The sequence below is a fragment of the Vigna angularis genome, chromosome 6, assembly GCF_016808095.1.
Source record: "Vigna angularis cultivar LongXiaoDou No.4 chromosome 6, ASM1680809v1, whole genome shotgun sequence".
In the NCBI taxonomy this organism is placed as follows: Eukaryota; Viridiplantae; Streptophyta; class Magnoliopsida; order Fabales; family Fabaceae; genus Vigna; species Vigna angularis.
The window spans coordinates 27,334,968-27,361,673 of NC_068975.1; the positions used below are offsets into that span (position 1 = coordinate 27,334,968).

Below are 26,706 nucleotides of genomic sequence, written 5' to 3' on the forward strand. Positions count from 1 at the left end.
ATTAATAAAAGTGTTTCTAATAATTCAATTATAACCAATATATTCTAAATTATATAATTCAGATAAAAATGTTCTCAACATGAGGCCAACATGATCTTGAAATAAGCTCTAGATATCACATTGAACTCTAGGAAAAAAAGGGAAACATTGAGCTAAAATAAAGTGTTTTTTTAAGACAGCACGAGTGTTTTATTTATATTGAGAAAAAGGAATCAATACAATATATAAAGGAGATTTTATATCCAATACTAACAAAAAGATAAGATACAGGAATAAATAAAACTGTTTCTAATAATACATATATAATATAGATTTCTTTATTATATAATTTAAATGAAATGTTCCAAACATCTAGCCGACACAGTTTTAAAAGAGGGTCGAGATATCATGTTAAACTCTATGAAAAAGATAAACATTAAGTTGAAACAGTGTGCATTTTAGAAAACACAGATGCTTTATTTATATTAACAGAAAAGGAATCAATAAAATAAATAAAGGAGATTTCATATTATCTAATGACAAAGATATGATATGGGAAGAAATAAAAATGTTCCTAATATATAGGTTCAGCTTCTTTTTTCTATAATTATAACAACAATACATATACATGCACTTCTCCCTTTTATTTGATTATTAAAATTCAAGTAATAATGGATTAACAATAATTTGAAAGAGAGATAGACCAATTGCCAAAAAGTAAACTAATTGACCAGTGTCCACATGCATGGAACCTGTCATAATTTTCCAAATAGATCCTGCCATAATCAATACAATTTCAATTGTACTGCAGCACAGGTCGGATAAATTAGGTTATTAACTAATCACATGTGCAAGTTGCCAGGTTTCTAGACTGCCAAGTTTATAATAGTTGGTCTTTATTAGAAATTAAATAATTAAGTGCAAATTATATAGGACAACACACAAGAATGAAGAAAAGTTACCTTCCACACCACATCTCTTTTTGCACTACCAACTACACATGGATGATGTGAGCAAAGTAATATTCTGACAAAGGAATCTGGAGCATGTTTCAGAGCTGCTGGTGACATCATAAGCAGAGCCTTAACCAACACCTCAACAGATGGAACAGACGAAACTTGAGATTCCAAAGAAATATCAGTATCACTGCAAATTCAAATATTAAGAGTTTAAAAGAAAAGTGGCAAAGATTGAGATTGACGAGGGCAGAAATACAAGACTATGATTGAAATGCTATACAACACTAGGACCATGTTTGGTATCTTCTATAATAGTTAGTCAGAATTGACAATTGGTCTGGAAAAGAACACTTAATAACAAAAATTGAACTCCAAAATAGATTGTTGTAAGCCTCTTGGCCAATAAGACCGACAAGATAGGCACAGGCATTATTTACTAGATTGTGGAAAAAATTACTCCAACCACATTAGGCACCAGTTTTTTCAGAAGGAAAACTAAAGATACTAACAACTGTTACCAATCTTATAAAACAGCATTATTTAGTAGTGTGACTACGAAAAATTTAGACAAGCAGCAAACATCCCAAAGGGGAATTTGAAGAGGAACTTTCCAGATAATTTATGACTTCTGGATAAGAGAAATTGTAAGAGCTTATTGTAAGACCAAATCTAATAGCAAAATATGCAACTATTCGTATGAAGAGATACCTTTCTGAATCCAGTTGACTAATTTAACTGATAAATATGCATATCAGTGTACAATAAGCTATTTACCTTATTTTTAAGGCTAAATGTTTTTCTCCAACCAAAGAAAGGTACTTTGAAAATTCCAAGAATAGATCTTCAGATAACTTAGGAGCAGACGTGATAATCTTCCTAGTAACATTATATGTCATTCTTCGAATATCCCACCTCGGATGGCATATAAAAAAAACCAGTAACTGCATTTAGTTAACAATAAATGAGTCAACTTAAAATACTAATATAGAAATCTGATCAAATGCAAAATGTTTTACCTGTAACAACAATCTGACAGAGAAGTTGGATAGTGTACTGCAGGATGAAGAAAACAAAACACAATAAAGCATACAACAATAAAGACGTAAACTATAGACAACCTTTTGGCATTATAATAAAATTTACCGCTGTAAATGTTCCACAAGAAGCACTTCAAGAAGATCGACACATGCCATGCTATCCTCAATTGATAGCTTTGAAGCCTGCAGAGCAAATTTTTAGATATGTAGAATAAATCCTGTGTAATGCTATAAAACCATTTTTAGTTGAGTAATCACCATAGAAATTGGCACAACCGAAGATTCATTTTGTGATATCAGAGCCCATATCTTTTCTTTTACCAATGTTTCCTCTAGGCAAGTAGAACACAACAGAACAAATGAAAAATTTTGGCAAAATAAAAAGAAAAAACAGAACTTCAACTTTAAAAATATAAAGATTTCTACTACTACAAACCAGCTTTAATGTCAACAGCAGCTATCTTTGCAACTAGTAACAATGCGTACATGCCATCTAAACGTTGCACTGCCTTAGTATAGCCAGTTTTAACAAGTTGGACAAGAGCACCAAACAACGGTAACATCTGAAATATACTTAATTGAAACATGAGTGAGTCAAGTTCATGCACAAGATAAATTGAGAAGCAATTATAACAAATCAAAGTAACAGGTCACCTTTAAGATAGCATCTTCATTTTTGGAAATAGTATGTAGACTGCGCAGAAAACATTTTCTTAACGTTTCCTTCTCTTTGAGGCCAGAAACAAAAAAGGAAACCAAACTCTCTTGAATGGCATCTGTAGATCTAACTGCCCAAGAAGCTATGGCTGACAAAATCACAATTTTCACCTCCTCATTTCCTGTCAATTAAATGTGGAGTATGAGTCTGCAATAAATAATCATATGACCCTTTTGCTAGGGATTTTTTCACGTAAAAAAGATCTTCCAAATTAAAAGAGAACTCAGAAATTTTCTAAAGTAATAAAGTAAGCTGTTAAAAACAAATTGCAAAAAACAGTTTTAAGTAAATATTACTTCTTCTATTACTATTTTAAGTGACTTTTAAGGCTTTTGTTCAGGAACCAAAAAAATAATATCCTTTGCAGTTCCTCATAAAGTTATGAAGTTCCCTATTGACCCTTTTATCATTTCTAATTCATAATAAATACAAATTAGTTGTTCTCTATTTACACTTCCATGATAAATGCTGAAGTTCATTAAAATTTGGGTAGGAAGATATAATTAACGTTAATCATATAAATAGGAAGGAATATTTTTCTGAAGTATCAGCATTTAAAAAGGAACAAAGAGATTAAACAGCACTTCACATTTCTATTCCCTTCCCTAATATGTACTTTATCTGATCCCCAATATTTCATTACGAGGATATCTGATCCCCTTCCTCAATATGTACTTTATCTCTTTCCTCTCTAATAATATTTTATTTTATCATTGAATAAAAAAGTATAACACCCACTTAGTAAAGAAAAATATACATAAACAGATTCAAAATTCAAAGGAATATTAGAACTTTACCATCATCCTTGTAGTATGATAGAAGAAAATCGCATACTGTACGAGACAGACTGATAAGGTATTTTCCATCTGGTGCATTAGACAATTCTTGTATTGCATTTACCATCCCTACTCTCTGGTATGGAAAAGTAAGCCTTCCTTCTGAGCCTGTTCGAATGAAATTTGTGGTCAAATATATTACAAAAGCACCATTTACATTGTCAACCAAAAATCAAGATAACCCCCACATCACCAAATGGTCTAACTGGCATCATAACCAGCCAAATATACCAACATAAGGCAATTTAATACCTTTAATAACAGCTTTGATAGCATTGAACATTGTGTCCAATGCATCTGGATTACTAGATTTTTGGCTCAGACTCCTGACTATAGACAGTGCCCCATCCCTCCTCCCTTCATCAGCATGCCGGACTTGTGCTAATACTACTGAAAGAATTTCAGCTGCGTATTTACTCAGATCAAGGTTAACAGACTTCAAAAGAATGCCAACAGACTCCAACACAATCTCCGGATTGCGTTTGAGCATTTTAACAGAAGATGGTACAACAATATTTTGAAAATCTTCATGTGACATTTGCAAATAAAGAACACGAAATGCCTCAGTAAGACTCTTTCCAGGCTTTTCTTTTGCACTCAGTATCGCACTAACATATATATCAAGAAACGTTGGCTGTAAGGAGCAAAAAACTACATCAGACCCTATAAGGTTAAGATCAACCCAATGCAAAGTATAAACAAGAAAAATTACATACACCCACTCACCTTGAATTCCACAACTAAAGAGGGAGATTGAAATGAGAACTCCAGCAAGAACATTAATAATTCAGGACAATCCTTGAAAGGAATTCGTCCATTTCTCAGCTCTTCCATGTAGACTTTATAGATATTAAGTGACTGAAAAGCATAAACATATAAATTACAATATAATTTCTTATATGCATTGAAACTGCAAAGGAGGAAGTCAAAATTCTATAAGTTGTTATTTATAGCGAGTCGTACATTAATTTATACAATAATATTTTTTTTCACTGACAGTAGTGTCCCTCATCACTTCTATATCGTCTCTCTCTCATTATCGTACAATCTTGTTGTAAAACATATTGAGGATAAAATTGAGGATATTGCTATTATTATTATTAATAAAATAAAAGAAACGACAGTTGGGCTGAACCTGGGAAAACAAATGGAAAATTTTTTTCCTGCAAGCCCTTCCCTCACGAAAAGACCTTTGCAAGACTAGACTAAGCAAAGAAGCTTGCGCCGCAGCCACTCTACACAAAGCATTCTTGGAAAGCGCGGCGAACTGGCTCTTGCTCAGAAGTAAACACGACCAACTGAGAAGTCTATAGCATCCAACATGAGATTGAGACTTGGATTGCTTTTCCATATTCTGAACTAGAGCTCCTGCGAAGGTCTTCATGAACACCTCTTCCCCTAACGCTCTCACAATCACTTCATCAACCGCTTTCCTCGATCTGAGATCATCGTAAATCGCAACCGTTCGGAACACTATATCGGTAAGTAGCGAAGCGAGCTCGGTTGACATTTCTGCAAAATAGACCAAACTGATTAAGTCGAACAACAAACAAATCGCGCATTCAGACCTTCATGACTGATTAAGCAAGAACATAGAAAGAAAGAAAGCAGCAAGAACAGAGAAAGAAAGAAAGCAGCGTTCGCGATAAAACGATCGCCGTTTAGAGGAAATGGAAATGGAAATGGAAATGGTGAATTGAGTTTGGAGAGTGTGAAATGGGAATGGCGCATTGGCGTGATGGTTTCGGTGCTGACCTGAGGCATAGGAACTCAAGAACGCGGGAATTTCGCGACGGAATATCCGAACTCGTTGGTTAGTGGAGGAAGTGGAAACCAATTCGGAGAGGGAAACGAGAGATTGCAATGATTCCGCCATTGCAAAGATCCGAAAGAAATTGTAAGCTTGGAATCGGATAACTTAATGCAGCCACGCTTCAAGTCCTACAAACACAGTGCGTTTCACTTACTCACTACTGAGATTAGCTAGGGTTTTGGGTACTGCTATAGCTTGAACCTGTCGTGTTCGGTTCGGACTTTCGTTGAAAGGAAAAACAAATCAACGCCAATTTTTTTCTTTTTCTATTTTCTATTCTCTCGCTTCTCTCTTCTTTATTTTTGGATCTTGACAATTATAATTTTTTGGTCACAAACATGGGTAATACTATTCACACCCTGGCTTACTGTTTAAACCCCAAAACAACTAAAAAGACATTCTAGCCCCGACCTTTTCACTGTCCCTTCCCTCCAAACAGCTAATACCAGGCAAACACCGAATGATATACAATTAATACTTGTTCTACTCATTTCTGTACCAACCAACTACATAACTAAATATTCATACTTCTATCTTCTCTGTTACTTTACTTACTTATGTATAAAATTAAATAAATAAAACAGTATTAACTAAAAAATAATCATAAAATAAAGTTAAATAAATAAAATAATATTAACTAAAAATAAATAATCATGAAAATTTAATTTATTATAAGAGGTAGTTGTTTTTATCATTTTATAATATGACAAAAAAAAATTATATATATATATATATATATGAGTTTGTTCTAGTGTGTTTTTTAGTTGATACACTTTAGTATATAGTATATCAAATTTTAGTTAACAAAAATACTTTTATATATTATAGATTCTAAGTTTTAAGGTCAAGGATATATTTGAATAATTTTCATTTTCAAAATTAAAATAAATAAGAAACTCCTAAACTCTTACTCACTTTTCTTTTTTATCTTTAGTTCCTCTCAATCCTTTATCTTTCATTTCTCTCATTCCAACATTTTCTTTATCATTTCTACAGTACCCAAAACCCGCTGGCCATTATTTCTCAACCAACAATGGTCCAACTGTCGGTTAGATAACCAACCAAACGCTCAACATTGGAGTTATCATTAGAGTTGAATATGTGTCTTTTTGGGATCAATGAGCTTTCTTTTCTCCATCTAGAAGGAAGATATTCTTTTGGAAAGCTAAAATAGTCAATCTTTAACAACACTCGAATAACATGTCTACATAGTATCTCGAAAAATTCAAATTCTTTACAAGAACAATGAATTGAATATTTTTCCTTTATCCAAGTTACAAAACAACCTTCATCGAGTTTGGTATGATGTTGCACTGAGTAAGAGTCATTGTCAATCACAGTTGTTGCATATTTTGTAGATAACTCAATCTCATGTTGAACCAACTCAAAGGCATATGGTGTGAGTATGGATGCAGCATGTTCCTTGATGGAAAACTTATTTTTGTTAGAGGATTATGATACTTTTAACGCATTCTCGCCTCTTCTCCAACTTGATTTATAATATTCACAACAACTCCAACCTTAAGAAAAGGATATATGAAAAACTTATAAGTTAATTTCAAAAAAGGAAGAAAAAAAAACTTGTAGCACCAAACAATAATATATTCTTACTTGATTCACAATAGAAATGATAAGCATGGGTGTCGCTGTTAAACAATTTTCTTTTGTAAAGAGTTGTGTCATTGGCATTTTCGCCTTTAGGTAAAGGTTTATTCAACATCTCTTCAATTTCATCATTTTCACGAACATCTCCAATTTCATCATCTTCACGAACCTCTCCAATTTCATCATCTTCGAATGTTGAATCATCATCTCTAAAAAGCACCCTAGGCCAATTACAAATTCCTTCAGATGTCATTATTCTTGTAAAAATTTAGAGAAAAATAAGTTAAAAATATAGTAAAATAAAATAAACATGTATAATTAATGATTTTTCACACCAGTTATGATTCTTCAATTGCAAATAAACATGATTTTAAATCAAAACATATCAATTATTTCTTTATTCAAATGTTGAGCAAAAACAATAAAGGAAGTTACCAAACAAGGCAGGCCACATAATAGTCAAAGTATGATAAATTACTGCTTCTAAAATTTAAAAACGAAATTAATAACAATTAGAATGGAAAATATATAACACAACCCTCCAATAAAAAATCAACATCGATATCATCAATTATTTTGTTATTAAAGTGGCAAACAAATAAATGAACAGAACAAGAGCAACAAATTACAGTATCCCAGGTTACAATGTGTGGGTGAGAGAGATGATGGAGATGGGACAGAAAAAGAAATTGATAAGTGAAGAAAATGAGTTAAGATTATGTGAGTCTTTCTGATTTTTTTTTTAATTTTTAATTAAAAACAAAAATTATTAAAATATCTCTATGTTTAAAGTATGTCTTTTTTTATGAAGGTGAATTTTTTTTATCTACTAAAACTATACACTTTACCAAGTGAAAAAAAAAGTTTAACAAACTCATATATATATATATATATATATATATATATATATATATATATATATATATATATATATATATATATATATATATATATATATATATATATATATATATATATGGGGTTTGCTAACGCGCGTACGCCTGTTTTTCAGTTGGTACATTTTAGCAATGTGTACCGTGTTTTAGTAGACAAAAATATCCTTATATATCATGGATTCTAAGTTTTAAGGTTAAGGGTATTTTAATAATTTTCATTCTCAAAACTAAAAAAAAAAAAAGAAACCCTCCAAACCCTTACTCACCTCTCTCATTCCTCTCAACCCTTTCTCTTTCATCTTTCTCACTCCAATCTTTTCTCTGTCATCCCTACTGTAGCCCCAATTGAAAAAATCAGAAACAATTGTCGTTAAACAATCTTACAAAAAAATGATTTTATAATGAGTTTTCATCTTATAATTTTTGTCTTATCTAATTTTATCCAATTTTCCCAAGCATAAAGGAATTGGTAATTGACCTGGAAAAAATCAGAAATACTCGCTGTTAAACAATTTCTTACAAAAAATGATTTTATAATGATTTTTTATTTTATAATTTTTGTCCTATCTAATTTTATCTAATTTTATCTAATTTTCACAAGCATAATGACATTAAAGGAATTGGAAATTGACCTGGAAAAAATCAGAAACAATCGTTGTTAAACAATTTCTTACAAAAAATGACTTTATAATGAGTTTTCATTTTATAATTTTTGTCGTATATAATTTTATCTAATTTTCACAAGCATAATGACATCCGAAAGAATTGGTAATTGGCCTGGAGGGTTTTTTTTAGAGATGATGATTCAACATATGCAGATGATGAAATTAGAGAGGTTAATGAAGATAGTGAAATTGAAGAGATCTTGAATGAACCTTTGCCTGAAGGTGAATATGTCAATGACTCAACTCTTTACAAAGACAAATTGTTTAAAGGCAAGTGTTTCTGATTTTTTCAATTGGGACTACAGTAGGGATGACAGAGAAAAAGTTGGAGTGAGAGAGATGAAAGAGAAAGGATTGAGAGGAATGAGAGAGGCGCGAGTAAGGGTTTGGGGGGTTTCTTTTTTTTTTTTAAGTTTTGAGAATGAAAATTATTAAAATACCCTTAACCTTAAAACCTAGAATCCATGATATATAAGGGTATTTTTGTTTACTAAAATCCGGTACACATTGTTAAAATATATATATATATATATATATATATATATATATATATATATATATATATATATATATATATATATATATATATATATATATATATATGTGTGTGTGTGTGTGAAAGAGATTCATTCAATTTATTTATTTAGAATTCTCGGTGAAAGTTGCGTACGCTATTTTTAAATACGTGTCTTTTTTTCTTGACAATTTATGTAAGGCATCGCTCTTTAACTATATTGAAAACTTTATATTATTTGTAATCCTTAAAAAATAGAAAATAAATAAATAAACTCGTGCCTCTCTCACTACAAAATAAAACAAAACTTTCTATTTCTTTTTAATTTTATTTTTCTAATTTTTAACTATGATTACACTTCATAATATTTGATATTTGAGAAGTCAAGTAACATCCAATTAGATTTTAAAAACAATGTGCTTTTTTATTTTATTTATTTTATGATTTTTTTTATAATTTTAGTGAGTCAACTTTAAATATAAGTTGCCTCAACTTATTTAATCAGATACTATAAGATTATGTTATGTACGAATAATTTGTTTTAAATTCCTGAATTTTAAATAATTTTAATGATTATATAATTGAATTTAAAAGAAAGTGCTTATTTTTAATAAAATCTTAAGTTAAATTATTTAAGTTTAGTAGTTTATTTTGTTTACGATTTTGTTGAATTTTGTTAATTAGATTCTTCTTTTAAAAGTGTTCAAATTAGTTTTTATTTAGTAAATTTTGAGTCAATATTATTTCTTAAAAAAAAGTGAAGTTACTTTTTAACTTGATAAAAAACTTTTGTCACTGTACAAGCGTAGGTATGCAAATGTGTTTTAACATATGCAAATGTGTTTTAACACTTTGTGAAGTTAATTTTTAACTTGACAAAAACCTTTTGGCTTTTAAAAAGAGATAATAAATATCTATTTATTTGACTAAATCTCATTAACCTTAATAAAAGAAATCAACGTGACTCATATGTTGTATAATTCTTTTTTTTTATAGTGTATTGTTCAAAGATTACTAAAAATAATGAAATTTATTTTATGACTTAGCTAAATTGTGCTTTCTGCGTCTTTTAAGTAAAAAGAATAGTTAATTTATTTAAATATAGAAATATTTAAGTTTATTAATTTTAATAAATAATATCACAAATTTAATTTTGATTTCTAATAATTCTTACAGATTGAATTATTTCTATTTTCATATTTAATTGTATTATTAAACCTAATATTGTTTTTATTTTCATTTATGAATGTGATGTACATGGTTAACAAATAAATGAATAATTTACAAAAACATTTATCACTTTAATAGATTTCATAATAAATTTAAAATATAAGAAGTTAACAGCTACCCTCTCAATTGATTTTCTACAGTTAGTTTATTAAGAAATATTTTTATTTTTCATTAGTAGTGTCATTCACGTACTTAACCGGTAACAAATTTATTTTTAGAAAACTTGACTGAGTAGCTTTATCTATTATTTGCTCCTTTTAAAATTATATCTTACTTTTTTTACATAGTTTAAAAATAACTTATGTATATTAATTATAATGCAAACATTAAAAACTAAAATATAACTTTATAATTATTTTGTTACAATACTCTCTTTGGCTCTAATTATAAGGATTGTTCTAAAAAACTTATTTTTCTTTTCATAATACTCTTTTTAAAATGTTTATATTTCTATCAAAAATATTTTTAATTATTCTAATTGATATACAATATATTCTTTATTTTTACATGAAAATATTAAATAACAGATAAAAATGATAAAAGTTATAATTAGAAAAAGCGTATTATTAACCTATGATAAGGTACATAGATATTTTAAACACCTACTTTTATTGAATCAGAATTTTGAAATGGTGAATATTTGAATGATGTTTCAGTTGTACTTAATGTTGATATTAACTTTAAAAAGTTTAGGTTCACTTGAAAAGATAGCACTGACAAAAGAAAGAGAAAGGTCTCCTACATTGCAGAATAGCAGAGGAGGGAGAAAAAAAGGTTAACGTTGTTTGTGTGTATTTAACGGAAAGGACGACGTTGACGCAAAATTTACTAAATGAAATACAATTTGATAAACTTTTTAAAAGGAATTACCTAATTGACAAAATTCAGGGACAAAATATTAAGCCAATTATTTAAATGTAAAAGTAACATGTTCACTCTGTATTGAGTTTTTGTGCATAATTATACGTTGTTTGAAGTTATTTTTAATGTTTGAGATGAGATTTGTATGGTTGAATGAGTTAAAGATGATGTTTTAATCAATCTGGTTTTGATTGATTATTTTGAATTAGGTTTAAACCCTTTAGTTGTTCCTATTTATGTGGGGTTTTCTCATTTTGATCTCCTTCTTATTAGAATCTCCAATCGAGTCCTTAAAAGTGTTAATTTGAATCAATTGAGCCCCTGTCGTTAAATTTACTTAACGGGGTTAAGTTTGTGAACAAGTGGAAGGTTGATGTGTCTATTTTTTAAGACGTGGCATGGTGAGAGTTGAAACGTGGCATGGTGAGACTTGAATTTTAGTAAAATGTAATAATTTAATATTTATGTGGGTAAATGAAGAAAAATTATCTTCCCCAACAACAGAAACTATTTTCAATGGAGAAAAATCCAGCAGGGGAGTTCTCTTGCCAAAAGAGATTGGCGCAATTCCTAGCACCCATTTTAGATTGAAGAGGATTCTCAGAGGCCATGGAGTTCACCACATCAAAAGAGCCACCAAAAGCATTGTCAGAAGCATTGGAAGAACCATTTAACATTTAGATCAAACTGATCCGCCCATAAATTCTCTATCCTAAACAAACCCAGCAACCCCATTTAACATTTAAATCAAAGCCCACATAATTGTTCTTCTTCAAGACATTCTCAACAAAAACAGATAACTTTTTTCTTCTAATATGTATTTTAATCCACTCACATTGGTTCCTAATCTCCTACCATACCTATTATCCTTCTTTGTTTTAATTTTCTCTAACTAATGCTAATTTTAAAAAAAGATACCCTTTTTAACGTGAATCGATTGAAAAATTAGAACCAAAGGAGAATGAAAAATGATACCTTGGAGTTGAAGGGCATTAAGGTATAAGGTAAAGATGTCAGTTTCAGTGTTGCAATGACTGAGAAATGATAAGAATGAATGTTGATTTTGTTGTTGGATTGTTGATGATGAGAACCACCATAAGAATATTCATTCTGTTGTTGTGATGGTGGTCCTAATGGTAGTTTTTGGGACTAGAAAGACCATAAAATCTTGAAAAGCAATAAAGGGCATACATCAGATTTTGCAGATCAAATCCAAAGTTGAGGTCTTTGAACTCCTTGAGTCTGGCTCTGAACTGAAAAGTATAGACACGAACAGAGATGAGAAGAGGAAGAAAGTAAAGAGGTGTGAGGGTAGAAAATGAAGATTATTATTTTGTCTTTGGATCTAACTTTGCCTTTGTCTTTGGATCTAACTCTTGTCGTTGACCACTAAACTCCTTCAACATTGAGGTGCGACGAGATGGTGGATGCGTGAAGAAGGTGACGGTGCAGCGAAGGCGCTACTGGCGTTCTCACAATAGCTTCACGGTTGCGGCATAACAAGGTGGTGACGACGAGACTGAAGGCTTCGCAGCGGCTTTACGGCGGCGACGCTAGGGAAATTAGGTTTGTGCTGTTGGAAAAGATGACTCTGACATAGTATGAGTGATGTGGAAAAAACTGGCTACGTCAACGTTCAAACCTGTGCACAAACTTGACCCCGTTAAATAAATTTAACAGCAGGAGCTCCATTGATTCAAATTAGCACTTTTAAGGACTCAATTGGGGATTCTAATAAGAAGAGGATCAAAATGGGAAAAATCCACATAAATAGGGACAACTAAAGGGTTTAAACCTTTGAATTATTTAAAAATTGTATGATTACAATGTTTTTGAAAAAAAATGGTTTCATTTTGAAAATAATTTTTCTTATAATTTTATTCAAACGAAATATTTTCAGTCAATAAAAAATAGGTTATATATTAAAAAATATTTCACTCAAGTGAAAATAACATTGTAAATTAACTCTTAAATTAGAAATTTTCACTTAAACAAACTCATTTTTGCTAAAACTAAAAAGAAAAAATCATTCTTTTAGTTTCTTTGATTGACTTGTTGTGTGTATGTTTTATAAATACAAAATGATAGTTTTTATATTTGGCTAATTTTGTAGTTTTAGTTTAAACAACTTATGTTTGTATGCCAATGTTTACTTAGATTAATGGAAATAGTATGAATTATGTTGGAATTATACATATGGGATGATGTGTTAATCATTAATGTTATTATGAAGTATTGAAAAATATATTGTAACAAATATATCATTTTTCACTAATAATCTAAATCACATAAACTAAAATATTGGTGGTCAAAAACTAAGGAGAGAGTTTTTACATAATGCAATATGTGTTAATATGCAACATGGGTCGTAATGAACTTACTTTGATTCATCATCATTTTGGAGTTTGTGAGTAAATCCCAATATTGGATTGAATCAAACATTAATATATGGTAAAACATATTTAATATATCTTATGTTATCATTTTGTTTTCATTAATTTATTTTTGTATGTGTTATTTATGTGATGAACTATTATAATTGTACTAAACATGTAAACAAATATTGATACATGTGTAGGAGTAACATTAAGAAAATAAATAAAAACTTTGATTTAAATCTTCTTTATAATTACTTTTTGTATATATGTGTATATAAGTGGTTAAGTGATAAATATTAGTAGGTACATGTTTTCTATTGACATATGTTATATGTTTTACATTACTTTAGAGTAAGATTTAGTACATAATGTTGTTTAACTATATTGAAATAATTTTCACAAGTGTAAAAAGGTTTATTAACGATGCAAATTAATGACAAGTTAAAAGTCATTATTGTAAAAATAGGATACGGTGACAATTAGTAAATAAAACAAAGTTTTCAATTATTATTATGGGGAAGTAAAATATCAATGGAAATAATGATGGTTCTTTGTCCAACCATCGTTACAAGTTCTTAAAGTAAAAAATAATGATGGTTGGATGGAAAATCATTGTTTAAAGTTGAAAATTAAAAAGGAAATAACTATGATTGGGTGGCAAACCATCGTCAAAAGTCCAATCAACAAACTATTAATTATTATATTATATAAATTCAACTTAGTTTTTGTTGTATATTTGTAATCAAACACAAAGAAAACTTGGTTATACATTTTTTTAGGGAAATGTCAAAAGAACTTTTTTTTTTCGAGTGTAGGGTCAAATGTTGACTTAAAACAACACTTCGATATTGTCCTCTCTTTATTAAGGTCATTTGTTCATCAATCTATTGAGGATACTTGCTAAAAGTCGGTTTAGGTTCGATTGATTAAAACGATTAATGTTATAATAAAAACACAATTAATGTCCCAACAACTATACCTTTGACCTATATTTAAGTTTTCTCAATAAACTTTTGATCAGGGTTGACCTAATTACAATTCAATTTCTTTTAAACATTATTATTGACTTGTTTACACTAATTAAATGTTTAGCTGATTTTAATCATGACTAGTTGGCTTTTTCCATGCCTTTAGCGGTCAAACACAATATTGTGGTCGGCATGTACACACCAATACATACCATACATGCCCCCATACTCCCCCCACCCCAAGTCTTAAGCGTGGTTAAAGACCAGAAGCGAAAACGGTTGGTTGTCGCTCGATTGCTCCTTTAAAAATATGACTGTTGGTGATGGGTGGGTGTGTCGCCTCGTGGACCACATCAATGCCTTGTGAATCGAGTTGTCAGCATTGACACCGAAATTGTAACGTCACGTTCCCTCAATCGTTGGATGGTGTTGGATTTGATGATCTTGGTGATGCCACATGTCCCTTGGGTTTTCTATAAATAGAGATATGGTGGTCTCGTCATTTTCACCTTTTATGCTCGTGTAACTTTTTTTGAACCGCACAATTTCTATTTTTTTCCTGATTAGGGTAATAGTGTTTATTATTAACATTTTCTAATTTGAAGGATCCTCTAGTTGGGAAGATAGGGGTACGATGTTTTAGGTGTTCTTAAGAGAGGTTATTCTAACTCAAGAGAGGTTGGTCAAACTCAAGAGGTGTCTCCAACAAAAGGAGAAAAAAAACCTGTTTGATCTAGTTTGAAGGCTAAGATAAAATCATGTGCTAAAGGAACTTGCCATGTGGTAAGATCATGCTTCTCATGCACCAAAGGCACAAAAGACCAACATGTCCCAACCCTTGGAGACCAAGTTAGGCATATAAGTGTGGTTGACTATAACTTAACCCTAAAGGCACCTCCTTTAGCCCATAATCATAGGCTCGAAATCCTACACTACTACCATAGGCCCAAAGAAAACCCTAAACTACTTGACTCATTGTACAAGGCCTAAAAGAAAATTTTATACTACTTGTCCCATAATATAAGGCCCAAAAAAAAACTCACTCTATCAAGAACATAAATCATTGGTCCAATAAAAGAACATGGATCCATCTTACACAAATGAAACCCACTATTATTGTATGTGCTTGGCCATAGCTTTTTTCGTTGACTTATTAACTAGGGGTTTGCCATCAAAAGTACAATAATCTTTCACATGTTTAATATAATAAAAATAAACAAATATTTCTACTATTGTCAAATAATGGAACTCTTATAAAAAACGATTTTACATATTATTGACTTATTCAATATTTGGTGTCCTAATGATGTCATTGTCATTAGTATTTGCTTCTGATGCATTAGGACATGACCTTTACTCTGATATGACCTATTAGAGTTTAGTTGTAAAATTTTCATGTTAAAGAATATGCAAATTGTCAATAAAAGAAACAAAATAGTAAAAGTTTGAAGTTTGTAAAGGAGTTTACTTGCATGTGTTCTCTAATACCTCTCATAAACAAATTATTCAAATCCATTTCGAAGATGAGTTTGTTGAAACACCTCATCAACATGCACAACTCATTTAAACTGTCGAGTGTGAAAGAAAATATGGAGTTATATATATACATCAATGGCTTGGAAAAGACAATCAAGCAAAACAAAGTCAAGGAAAAATCACACCCATGACCACACGTTGGATGGCGATAGGGATGGAGATGGTGATACAAGGTTGCTTCGTGCATAAAGTAAAGAGGCTCGTGAACATAACAAGAAGGCACGCATGAAGGCTCCCAAATGTAAGGAGGTGCACGAACACAAAGAGGCTCGTAGGAAGGCTCGCATAGAAGGTTTTCGCTCATAGAGGAAAAACTGACCTACAAAACTTTGTAATCAAATTCAGTAATGCAATTACCGATGACATTTACCTGTCGGTAATGACCCATATAATTTACCGACAAATATATTCGTAGATAAATTATCTGTTGTAATTTATTGGTAAATTTATTGATAAATAAGTATTACTAATGGATATATTCATCGGTAAATGAACATTATCAACTAATATATATCGATAAATTACTTACCACAATTTATCGATAAATGAACATTACTAAGAAATAGACATTCATTGATAAAAGTTTCTCAATAAATATAACTTTTCTTGTAATGTATGTTCTTAACATACCTAATAGTTCCACTTATGTGTCAAAGTATAAGACAATAAAGTTTAAATACTATTCTTCTTTTGATTATATGCGACACATTTAAAGATGAAAAATGACAGATTTCAACAAATAATATTTAAAATATATAATTGACTTTAACTTTATCATCTAACAAATTTAAAATTGAAATAATATATATATATATATATATATATATATATATATATATATATATATAGCTATTAACATGTTTTTACTTTGTATAATATTACCGGTATATATTAATCTCTTTAATATATAATATTGTATTAAGTATCCAAGAACCTTTCAGCATAATAAATATACATATCAAATGTATCTTTTATAATTGTTTGGCTATTTTTTCTCTCTTTTAAACAAGAGCAATGTAATATTAAAAAATAATTTAAATCGAGTTTTGTACAAAACGTGAACAAACATAACTCTAAATAGAAAAACTAAGGACATGGTTGTAATTTACTTCCTCAAATTGCAAGGTTAGCTTATGGCGGTCATGCCTCGTGAATGCATAATATTCCTCCATCTTATTTATTTTAGTCACGTCCCATGAAATGCCAAACATTAACTACATGCATTTATTTACAATGTATACGAAAAAGAAAAAGTTCACTTTTGATGCGAAGCAATAAAAGTTAAACAAATTTTTTAAAATAATTAATATATTAACGACTTAAAATATTTAACTGACTAAATGCATGTTAACTATTAATTATATAATTAATATAAGAAAAATATATTTTAAATGAATATGATTCAATTAATTTTAATTAATAATATATTGATGTAGTTAAATAATATATTCATCATTTTATAAAAGCAGGGAGACTACAATAATTTTTTTTAATTCGTAACATATGATGGCAATAGTTTTATTTATTTTTAATATTTTCAATAAACTATTTTTACCTTAGACATTGTATATATTTTAAAAGTTATATAACTGACACTTAATTTTTTTAATATATCTTTTTTTTTGTTTATTTAAGACCAAATGACTGTTTGTGGTGTGAATATTAGATTAGGTTACAATAAGACTAAATTAATTATTTTAAAGGTAAAATACATAAAAGTAAATTATAAGTGTCTCAATAAATTATAGATAAAAATTAATTTATTAATTTGAAAAGCTATATAAATATTACCATTAATACATACGAATTTTAGAAAAACTATATGTAATACATTAAAATAGTAAACGCTTTCTTAATTGAGCTATGCATTGACAAAAATATAATTATATTAATTCATACTTTGCATTTAATTAATATGCAAATGTTGAACTAACTAAATAAAATAATACAATTAGTGTTTTCTAATAATATTAAAAAATATTATTTTTCAAGAAATTAGTTGACATTTTTTCGGTATATAACTTTATATATTTCATTAACATAGTCATTTAATTTAATATAAATTATATTTTAGAAAAATAACAATGAATAAATATTAACGTTATGATTTACAATTACATAAAATTATTGACACTTTTATAATAGAGTAAATTATTCGAAACCAATCAATGAGCTAAATCGCTAGCATATCCTATTATTGTATAAAATATTTATTTGTATATTAAACAAACAATTCACATATTCTTAATTGAAGTTTTATTTATTTCAATAATTAATTGTATACTTTGAGGTTGTCAAAATTAAAACGTAGCACCATTAAGTATTTAATTAGCATTTATATTAGAAAATAATATGTTTTTTAATTGATTACATAATAAAGTACAAAATTTATTGCTAGTTTTTAAATTGCAGCAAAGTTGTTTGCTTCATTTTGGTAAAATATAATAATATGTTAGGCACCGGTTTGGCAGTTTAATGGGTAATTATATTGGTTTGGATATATACATTTTTGTTTAAACTTTAAAATTATACTAGTCAAAAGATATATATATATATATGTGTGTGTGTATATATATTATATTTGCATACAGGCATATATATATATATATATATATATATATATATATATATATATATATATATATATATATATATATATATATATATATATATATATATATATTAAACTCTTCACATTTTCATTTTTTTTTTTCATTAGGAGTTAAAGTGTTCCTTGTAGTTTATTATACTCTTTTACTTTTCCATTCCGTATGATAATTTCATATAAAACTTTGAATATAATTATATAAAGTGACAAGGATCTTCAACATGACAAGAAATATGTTTTCCCTACTGTAACTCTGCAACTTTGTAACATTATTAACAACAACAAATCTACACACTATTACTTAAAAAAATAAAATAAACGTCACCCATCAATTCAATCTACAAGTTATATAATAAAATGATTTATATTTTCTTGTATTGCACATCATTTTAATAAATATATATTATGAGTGAATTATGATAAGAAAAGGTAAATTAAGTGCTAACTAATAATAGTCTGGATATATAGCTTTTATGTCATTAATGAAATATAAATGGGAACTATGACCATCTAGGTTATAGATGTGATACAAATAGGGGGTCATATTAGAATTTAAGTTTTAGTTTGCTATAAAAATATATTGCATGCCTATATTTGTATATATAGTATTAGCATGAAAAGAAAAGAAGAAAGTTAGTTATGAAAAAACTAAAAAGTTAACAAAAAATAATAGTAATAATAATCTGGAAATAATATGTGGAGATCACCAAATTTAAATCAAGACTTATTATAACAGAAATATCATATAAATATTTATTATTTTTCAAAATTTTGATTCCTTTAAACCAGTATTTTTAAGAACTGATAATACGCATTTGTACACAGATTACCAAAACCTTGATAATAGTAATAATAATGAAGTGACCAATTTCTCTAAAAACAATTTAAAATATAAAACATTCCTAATACAGATTCTGACAAGCAATTAAATTTAACCATTAAATTAAAAAAAAAACAGCAACTATTCTGAATTGTCCAAATAAGTAATATAATAATTGATTTATATTTGAAAGTAGTTTATCCCATGATGTAATCCATGTTTTAACAATTAAGAAAGTGTAGTTTTGTTGGAAACTCTATAAGTTTGGTCATACTTGTACGAAGAAAGTGTAGTTCAGGTTGGTTAAACCTTATTGTAGAAATGGCTGATACTTGCAGTAGTAGCAATAAAAAAAGTTGATGGTTTTAGCACAGAGGCATTAATTGCGAAGCTGGTCGTAGGTGTATGAATTTTTGAAGGTGTTGGTGAGAAAGAAGGAGTATGGTGCACATGGAGTGTTATTTATTAAACCCTATTATGTGCAGGATCCATCCATATAGGGTAGGGGAAACTGGGAACAAGAGAGACCAAATATTGAAGAGGCTTCAGTGTGGTAGATTCAAGTATTTTTCTTTTAACTCACATGATATTAGTAAGTACCATTTCTCTTCTTTTTCTCATACATATCCATAATGGCAACAGTGGACTTTCATCTCTTCTTCTAACATACTCATACTACCAATAAAATTAATTGATACCCTTTGAAATAATTGGAAAAAACACAAGACTTAGGTAAAAGGCAATAAATGTGAAATATTCTCCAGGATTTTGATGTAAGAAAAGTAGGAAGATGAAAAAAGAAAAAGAGGGTAGAAAAGACAGGTCTAGCTGTAAGCCGGTTATGATGCATTTAACGCACATGAACTATGGTACATAGAATTGAATTCAAAATAGAATTGATAGGCCTCTCTTTATTACGAGCGTTATCTCCATCTGCTTGTGGTAGCAGAAGCTATTTAATTCACCACATCAAATATCACAGCCACTGACCTCTATATAAACCTACCCCTCAACTTATTACCTTCTTCATACCGAGTTCAGTGTTGTTATTTACCATTACAAATGGACCAAAGGGTTTTTGATTCTTCTATGTTTCTATGTTTGCTTGTGTTAATCACATGTAACAACGTTGTTCTTGTTCCACAAGCCGAGGCTCGAGCGTTTTTTGTTTTTGGAGATTCGTTGGTTGATAATGGCAACAATAACTACCTACTCACCACTGCTCGTGCCGACGCATACCCTTATGGCATTGACTATCCAACTCACAGGGCAACCGGTCGATTCTCCAACGGCCTCAATATCCCGGACATTATCAGTTGGGTCCCTAATCATGTCGCTGTTCTGATTAATTCTTTCAGTAGCTTTCAACTCCATGTTTTTTTGTTCTGTTATGTTCTAAAACTCTTAATTGCTTAATTAATATGCTAATGATGAGAAGTGTGTGATGCAAATAGGTGAGCAAATTGGGTCAGAACCCACGTTGCCGTATCTGAATCCTGCGCTGGATGGAGAGAGGCTACTCGTCGGGGCAAATTTTGCTTCTGCTGGAATAGGAATTCTCAATGACACTGGAATCCAGTTTGTAAGCCAACATTTTTGCTTTTTCTCTCGTTCATTTCAACCGGTTTTTTACTACGTTGAATCATGTATGAATCTATATATGTTAATAATCATTAATGAATCATCCTTTTTATTATCCATAAAAGTGTGTACAAACATTTACTTTCCTGTGGTGTTTGACAGAAAATGGTATATATATTGCAGATAAACATAATCCGAATCAGCAGACAATTACAGTACTTTGAACAGTATCAACAGAGGGTGAGTGCACTAATTGGAGTAGAACAGGCTCAAAGACTTGTGAACCAGGCACTGGTCCTCATAACATTAGGAGGCAATGATTTTGTTAACAACTATTTCCTCGTGCCATTTTCTGCAAGATCACGTCAATTTGCACTCCCAGACTATGTCGTCTACCTTATTTCCGAATATCGCAAAATTCTTGTGGTATATATTCTCTTCTGTTGCTCTTCTTTTAGTATTATATTATATTATTATTATACTATTATCCCTTTATAATTTCGGTCACTAATTAACACCTATCAAAGTTATGTTTGACTTGCATATTATCATCATATACACAACTTCGATGAACCTAGGATCCAATAGTTCACCACTTTAGGCAAGGAATACTTTGATGGGGACAAGTCAGGCTCATTTTTCATATAATTATTATTTTTCCAACTATTTGCTATTTAATATACCATCTTCAAGAAGTTGCCTTTTAGGTTTGCACTCGATATATGTTCCCACACCTACAATTTAACATTTTAAACTTAAAACTAAATATATTTTTTTTTCAACCTCCAGTTTGAAAAATGAAATTTACACTTTCATTTATATATTATAGGATAATGTTACTTTGACAACATTTTTTTGACAACATTTTAACATCATCTACATGTCATCCTGTGATTGGTCCAAAATTACTTCACAATCAATAATAAATATTCATAAACACACGTAGATGATATTAAAATGTTGTCAAAAAAATGTTGTCAAAGTGTCATTATCCTATATTATATTATGATTACATCATGAATGTCACCTATTCAAAATGTTTTCCCGCTTTAAATCTTATAATTTTCTCTCAAAGAAGAGAGCACAAGTTAGAGTGTGTTTTCTTTATTTTTTTCTTTAGTTTTTTTCCTAATAATTATAAAGAAAAATTGTATTATCTTAATTTTAGTATTTGCAAATAAAATAATTCATTTTCAATTGTGATTTTATGACTATAAACGGCTATAAAAAATAACAAGAACATAATTTTCTTACAGATATGTTAATTGAATTTGAACAACGTTAAACCCTTATATAGTCTTTGTAGTAGTTTTTCTTTTCATTTGCGAGCACTTTGATGTGTTTTCGCTCCTTTCTCTCTTATATCGTCTTCTTAAGGATTTTTCATTTATTTATATGTTCATCTTAAGGAAGCGTTTTGTTTTAATTTTTTAGATAATAAAGTAATTTAAAAAGTAAGGTTTATAGAGTATTTTTTTTAAAAAATCGTGGCCATCGTTGATTTTTGAGAAAGTGACATTTTCAGGTTTTATTTTATTTTTATTCATTCAGTGAGAGTGATTGTTACTTTATGATAATAATATATAGGAAGGATTCCCATGATAAAAGTGACAATAATCTCTCATTTCCAATACTTAATTAGCACATCTCTTTAGTTATATTATTTAAATTTTAATGAAAATGCTTTTTCAGAATACAGTGTTTGAAAGTGTAAAAGTTTACTATGCTTTAAAACCATCACACCTAAAAGATATCTGTTAGCATTCATTTGTAGTACTAGTATAATAACGTCTGTTGCTCTTGGGTAAATACAATACATGTTAATTAATTGTGTCTCAGAAAAACAATAATACAGACATAAATTGGACAAGGACAACACCTTCTGTCAAAGATGCATAATGTCAAAGTATAGTAAATGATATATATATATATATATATATATATATATATATATATATATATATATATATATATATATATATATATATATATATATATATATATATATATATATATATATATATATATATATATATATAATAGACTTAACTTCTGGAAAACTTTACTCAGTAATTAATGTGTTAGAAGTTTCATATATCAATTAGAAAAAAAGATTAATTCACATTATACAAACTTCATTTTAAAAGTTAATTTTGTAAGATTTAGTATCAAAATCATGAATTGAGTTTATCTCATCGAGATTTATTATATGTTTGAAGTATCATATCAAGAATTTATTGTTTCTTAGATCTATATTGTGTCATCTGTTTGGTGGGAACTTAATAGTATGAAATGAATAATTTGATGATGCATGTTGGGTTGTGTGAAACAATAAGTTAGAGTTATGATATGGTATGAGGGGTTACCGAAGCCATTGACCATTGAATCATTCTACCGATTTATAAACATTGATGTAAGAAGCATGTGGGGTAGCGTACTATAAATGTAGAGTTAATGTGTCATAACTCGTGAATCTGTGCACCCAGTGTTTTTGAAGTATAGGCATATGGGCAGTGTTGAGCAGCAATAGATAAAAAATAAATGATAGTTTTAGTGGTGGTAGTACCAGTACAGTATATGGTTAAGAACATGGTTAAGAAGTAAACTTTAAATTTAACTTGATCTCATAAAATTGATTTATAAAATGAAGTTGGTCTCCATTTATATATTATAAATTGGTTTTATACATTATTCATGTGAGACTTTCAAACATTGATGGTTAGCATAATAAAGAGTGTTTGTGTGATGCATGATGTAGAGGCTTTATGAATTGGGAGCAAGACGAGTTTTGGTGACAGGAACGGGGCCATTAGGGTGCGTACCTGCAGAATTAGCACAGCATAGCAGAAATGGGGAGTGTGCAGCAGATCTGCAACAAGCTTCTGCATTGTTCAACCCGCAACTCGTACAGTTGGTGAATCAACTTAACTCTGAAATTGGTTCGGCTATCTTCATTTCGGCTAATGCCTTCCAATCCAATATGGATTTTATCAGTAACCCACAGGCCTACGGTACGTACAAACACTTACTCTTTCTATCTCATCAATTATATATATTTCGATATTGATTATCAACTGGGTCGCTAATAGATGAGACCCACATGAAGTCTCTTGTTTTAGAACAAATTCGTTAAAACTTTAAAATTGAGAATAATAATAATAATAATAAAGACACACTAGTCTTTTGTGTTAGACCATCACGGTTGCAAGAATTGTTTTTTAATATTTTAGTTTACTTTTTTTTATTCCTGTAAACCACTTTTAAGGCCTTTCCATTCAACTTCTACTTAATGTTTTATTTGATAGATTAACTTTTTATTCTTATAATTTAATATTTCATGTCAGTGTATTTCAATAAAGCGATCTTATAAGATATTGAGGATAATTTTATGATTTTATGTATGACTCTACATTAGAGATATTCTTATCCCAATATTTAAGTTTTAAATTTGAATTTAAGTTTCCTTTCAAAAAATGTAAAAGTAAAATATAAAGTAATTGACAAATGAGAAACTATATAGCTCCCGAGAGAGAAAAAAAATAGATATTAGAAATATTTTCGTTAGTAGTTAATACTTAAGTTTAAATGAAAACATTAATCAACATTGCCATTTTATTCTATAACTCAAGGATTCATGGTACGTAATATAGTTTTAGTTTAATCAATATTAACCATGCTTGCTTATAATTTTTTTAAAATTAATTCTAACGTATGATTATTGTAAAATGTTTATGTAATGCCACATCATTATTTTTCAAAAAAGAAATAAAGCTATGGAGCACTTGCTAAAGGAGTCAAACTTTTTCCACTCAACTGTATATAAGAAAATATCAAAAGTTAAACTAATATTGGTGGTATACTAACTATATATGTTTGAAAAGCTACAAATGTAGTCAAAATTAGTTCTGATTTCACCTATTATAGATTAATTTTAAACGACAGTTGAAATTCATAGAAAAAATATGTATGTTTACGAAAAAAAATCAAATTTAATATTATGCTAATATATTGTACAGTTACAATTTTTTTTCTTTAAAAAAATAAGTCTTATACGAAACGAAAAGGTATTTATTTATAACCATAAACTCTTTAAATAATGACCATTGGATCAAAAACTGCATACCATGCAGTTATTCGTTGGGACCCAAATTAGATGACTCTTGAAGTGCTCTGACCCCTGACTCTTTGGAGAAAAGCAAACCAGCCATTTTGTTTTAGGAAAGGACCATGATATTAACAACTTTTTAACAAAATGTTCATGTGATAACATGTGATTGATCGAATAAAATTACTTAATAATAATAACAATAATATTAAAGGAGTGTGCTATTTTTCTGATCATAGCACCATGCAAAAACTTAAAGGAGTACGGTCCATGAAGAAGTAACTCAGACAACAATTATAAAACGTAAAATCATTGTTTCATTTTGACATAATAACTTAAAAGCATGAATGTTGAAATGCAGGTTTTATCACCTCAAAAGTTGCATGCTGTGGGCAAGGACGTTTCAATGGGATTGGACTGTGTACACCAGTGTCTAACCTGTGTCCAAACAGGAATGTGTATGCATTTTGGGATCCCTTCCATCCAAGTGAGAGAGCAAACAGATTAATCGTGGAAACATTCATGATTGGAGACTCCAAATACATGAACCCAATGAATCTCAGTACCATTATGCAGTTGGATTCAAGGACCTGATTATCATCATCTTCTTCTTCTTCCTAGGATTGTCACACACATTCTGCATTACATTTTGTGCTTATATATATATTTGATTGTTTAAGCTGTATTGTTACAAATTATTTGATGCCATGGGATTGGTACGTTTTCTCTCTGCAAGGCCTGATTTGAGAGGAGAAATAGGAGAAGGGTTTGTATCTTGTTGCCCATTTATGGTTTTGGGTTGAGATAATTTGTGGTTAGAGGTAAGCCCAAAACATATATGGGCTTCAAACTTATAGTGTATAATAAACTTAGGTATCTATAATGTATTACCACTTCAAAAAACTATTCCATGCAGACTTTAACTTAATTCCATTGCAAGGCTTTATTTGCAAACATCCAGAAAAATAATTGCTTGATACCTTTTATATACACAGATAGATTTCTAAATGTCATCCGTTTAAGTTTTTTTTGGAAACCGTTTGAATTAGTTTGTCCACAAAGAATTTGTATGGAGAAGGACACGTTTAAATGCGAGTTTATGCAGAGACTTTCTCATATCTGTATCATGCCTTAATTAAGTTGTCGGAGTGTATTAATATAAAGTATCGCAATACAAATTCAAATATTTTTTTTTTTTATTGAAGTCTGACTGTCAAGCTGAAGTTGAAGATGCTGTTTGGATCTTTTTTTTTTACCTGGGATGATAGGCTGGCCCACGTGGCTTAATCCTTTTTAGCATTCTACTATTGTATATTAAACTTCAAAGTTTAAAAAAACATTTAAAACATAATTATTGGGCCTAGGGTCACAAAGGTGATCGAGGTGATGATATGCATGTATATATCATGGATACGTGATCTTAATATATGATATTAATTGATGTATAGTAATATGTTTGGCTTAAAATTCTTTCCAAAAATTAAGAAATATAAATATTTTAGGCTTAATACTAATTTTGGTTCCTAGTTTTTTTAGTTGTGTTCAAAGTGATTTTTCTATTTTTGAGTTGTTCATATTGGTTTAATATTTTGTAAAA

The 26,706-nt window shown here is 29.3% G+C and overlaps 2 protein-coding genes across 2 annotated transcripts in view; one reads left to right on the forward strand and one right to left on the reverse strand.

Annotated features, from left to right (window-relative positions):
• The window catches only part of LOC108345507 (protein ILITYHIA), a 32,907-nt gene extending 27,303 nt beyond the window's left edge, over window positions 1–5,604 (reverse strand). The window contains exons 1-12 of the mRNA XM_052878830.1: window positions 5,285–5,604; window positions 4,665–5,041; window positions 4,256–4,387; window positions 3,782–4,163; window positions 3,491–3,637; window positions 2,630–2,814; window positions 2,412–2,538; window positions 2,234–2,307; window positions 2,082–2,158; window positions 1,955–1,991; window positions 1,713–1,879; window positions 942–1,125 (exon numbers count right to left, since the gene is read on the reverse strand). Coding sequence (XP_052734790.1) covers window positions 942–1,125; window positions 1,713–1,879; window positions 1,955–1,991; window positions 2,082–2,158; window positions 2,234–2,307; window positions 2,412–2,538; window positions 2,630–2,814; window positions 3,491–3,637; window positions 3,782–4,163; window positions 4,256–4,387; window positions 4,665–5,041; window positions 5,285–5,405 — 2,010 coding nt within the window. The 5' untranslated portion in view covers window positions 5,406–5,604. The remainder of the gene's footprint in view (window positions 1–941; window positions 1,126–1,712; window positions 1,880–1,954; window positions 1,992–2,081; window positions 2,159–2,233; window positions 2,308–2,411; window positions 2,539–2,629; window positions 2,815–3,490; window positions 3,638–3,781; window positions 4,164–4,255; window positions 4,388–4,664; window positions 5,042–5,284) is intronic.
• Window positions 5,605–20,436: 14,832 nt separating this feature from the next.
• Window positions 20,437–26,063, forward strand: LOC108344685 (GDSL esterase/lipase LTL1). Its single transcript, XM_017583135.2, has 5 exons — window positions 20,437–20,738; window positions 20,878–21,005; window positions 21,188–21,430; window positions 23,763–24,015; window positions 25,471–26,063. The coding sequence occupies exons 1-5, from the start codon at window positions 20,486–20,488 to the stop codon at window positions 25,701–25,703; spliced, it is 1,110 nt and encodes a 369-aa protein (XP_017438624.1). The 5' UTR covers window positions 20,437–20,485; the 3' UTR covers window positions 25,704–26,063.
• The last annotated feature ends 643 nt before the right edge of the window (window positions 26,064–26,706 follow it).

What these genes read in the sequence shown, in the direction of transcription:
- LOC108344685 (XM_017583135.2), top strand. Translation starts at nt 20,486, where the DNA reads ATGGACCAAAGGGTTTTTGATTCTTCTATGTTTCTATGTTTGCTTGTG. An exon ending in ATGACACTGGAATCCAGTTT is followed by an intron (nt 21,006 to 21,187) that starts GTAAGCCAACAT and finishes TATATATTGCAG; the next exon opens with ATAAACATAATCCGAATCAG. An exon ending in AATATCGCAAAATTCTTGTG is followed by an intron (nt 21,431 to 23,762) that starts GTATATATTCTC and finishes TGCATGATGTAG; the next exon opens with AGGCTTTATGAATTGGGAGC.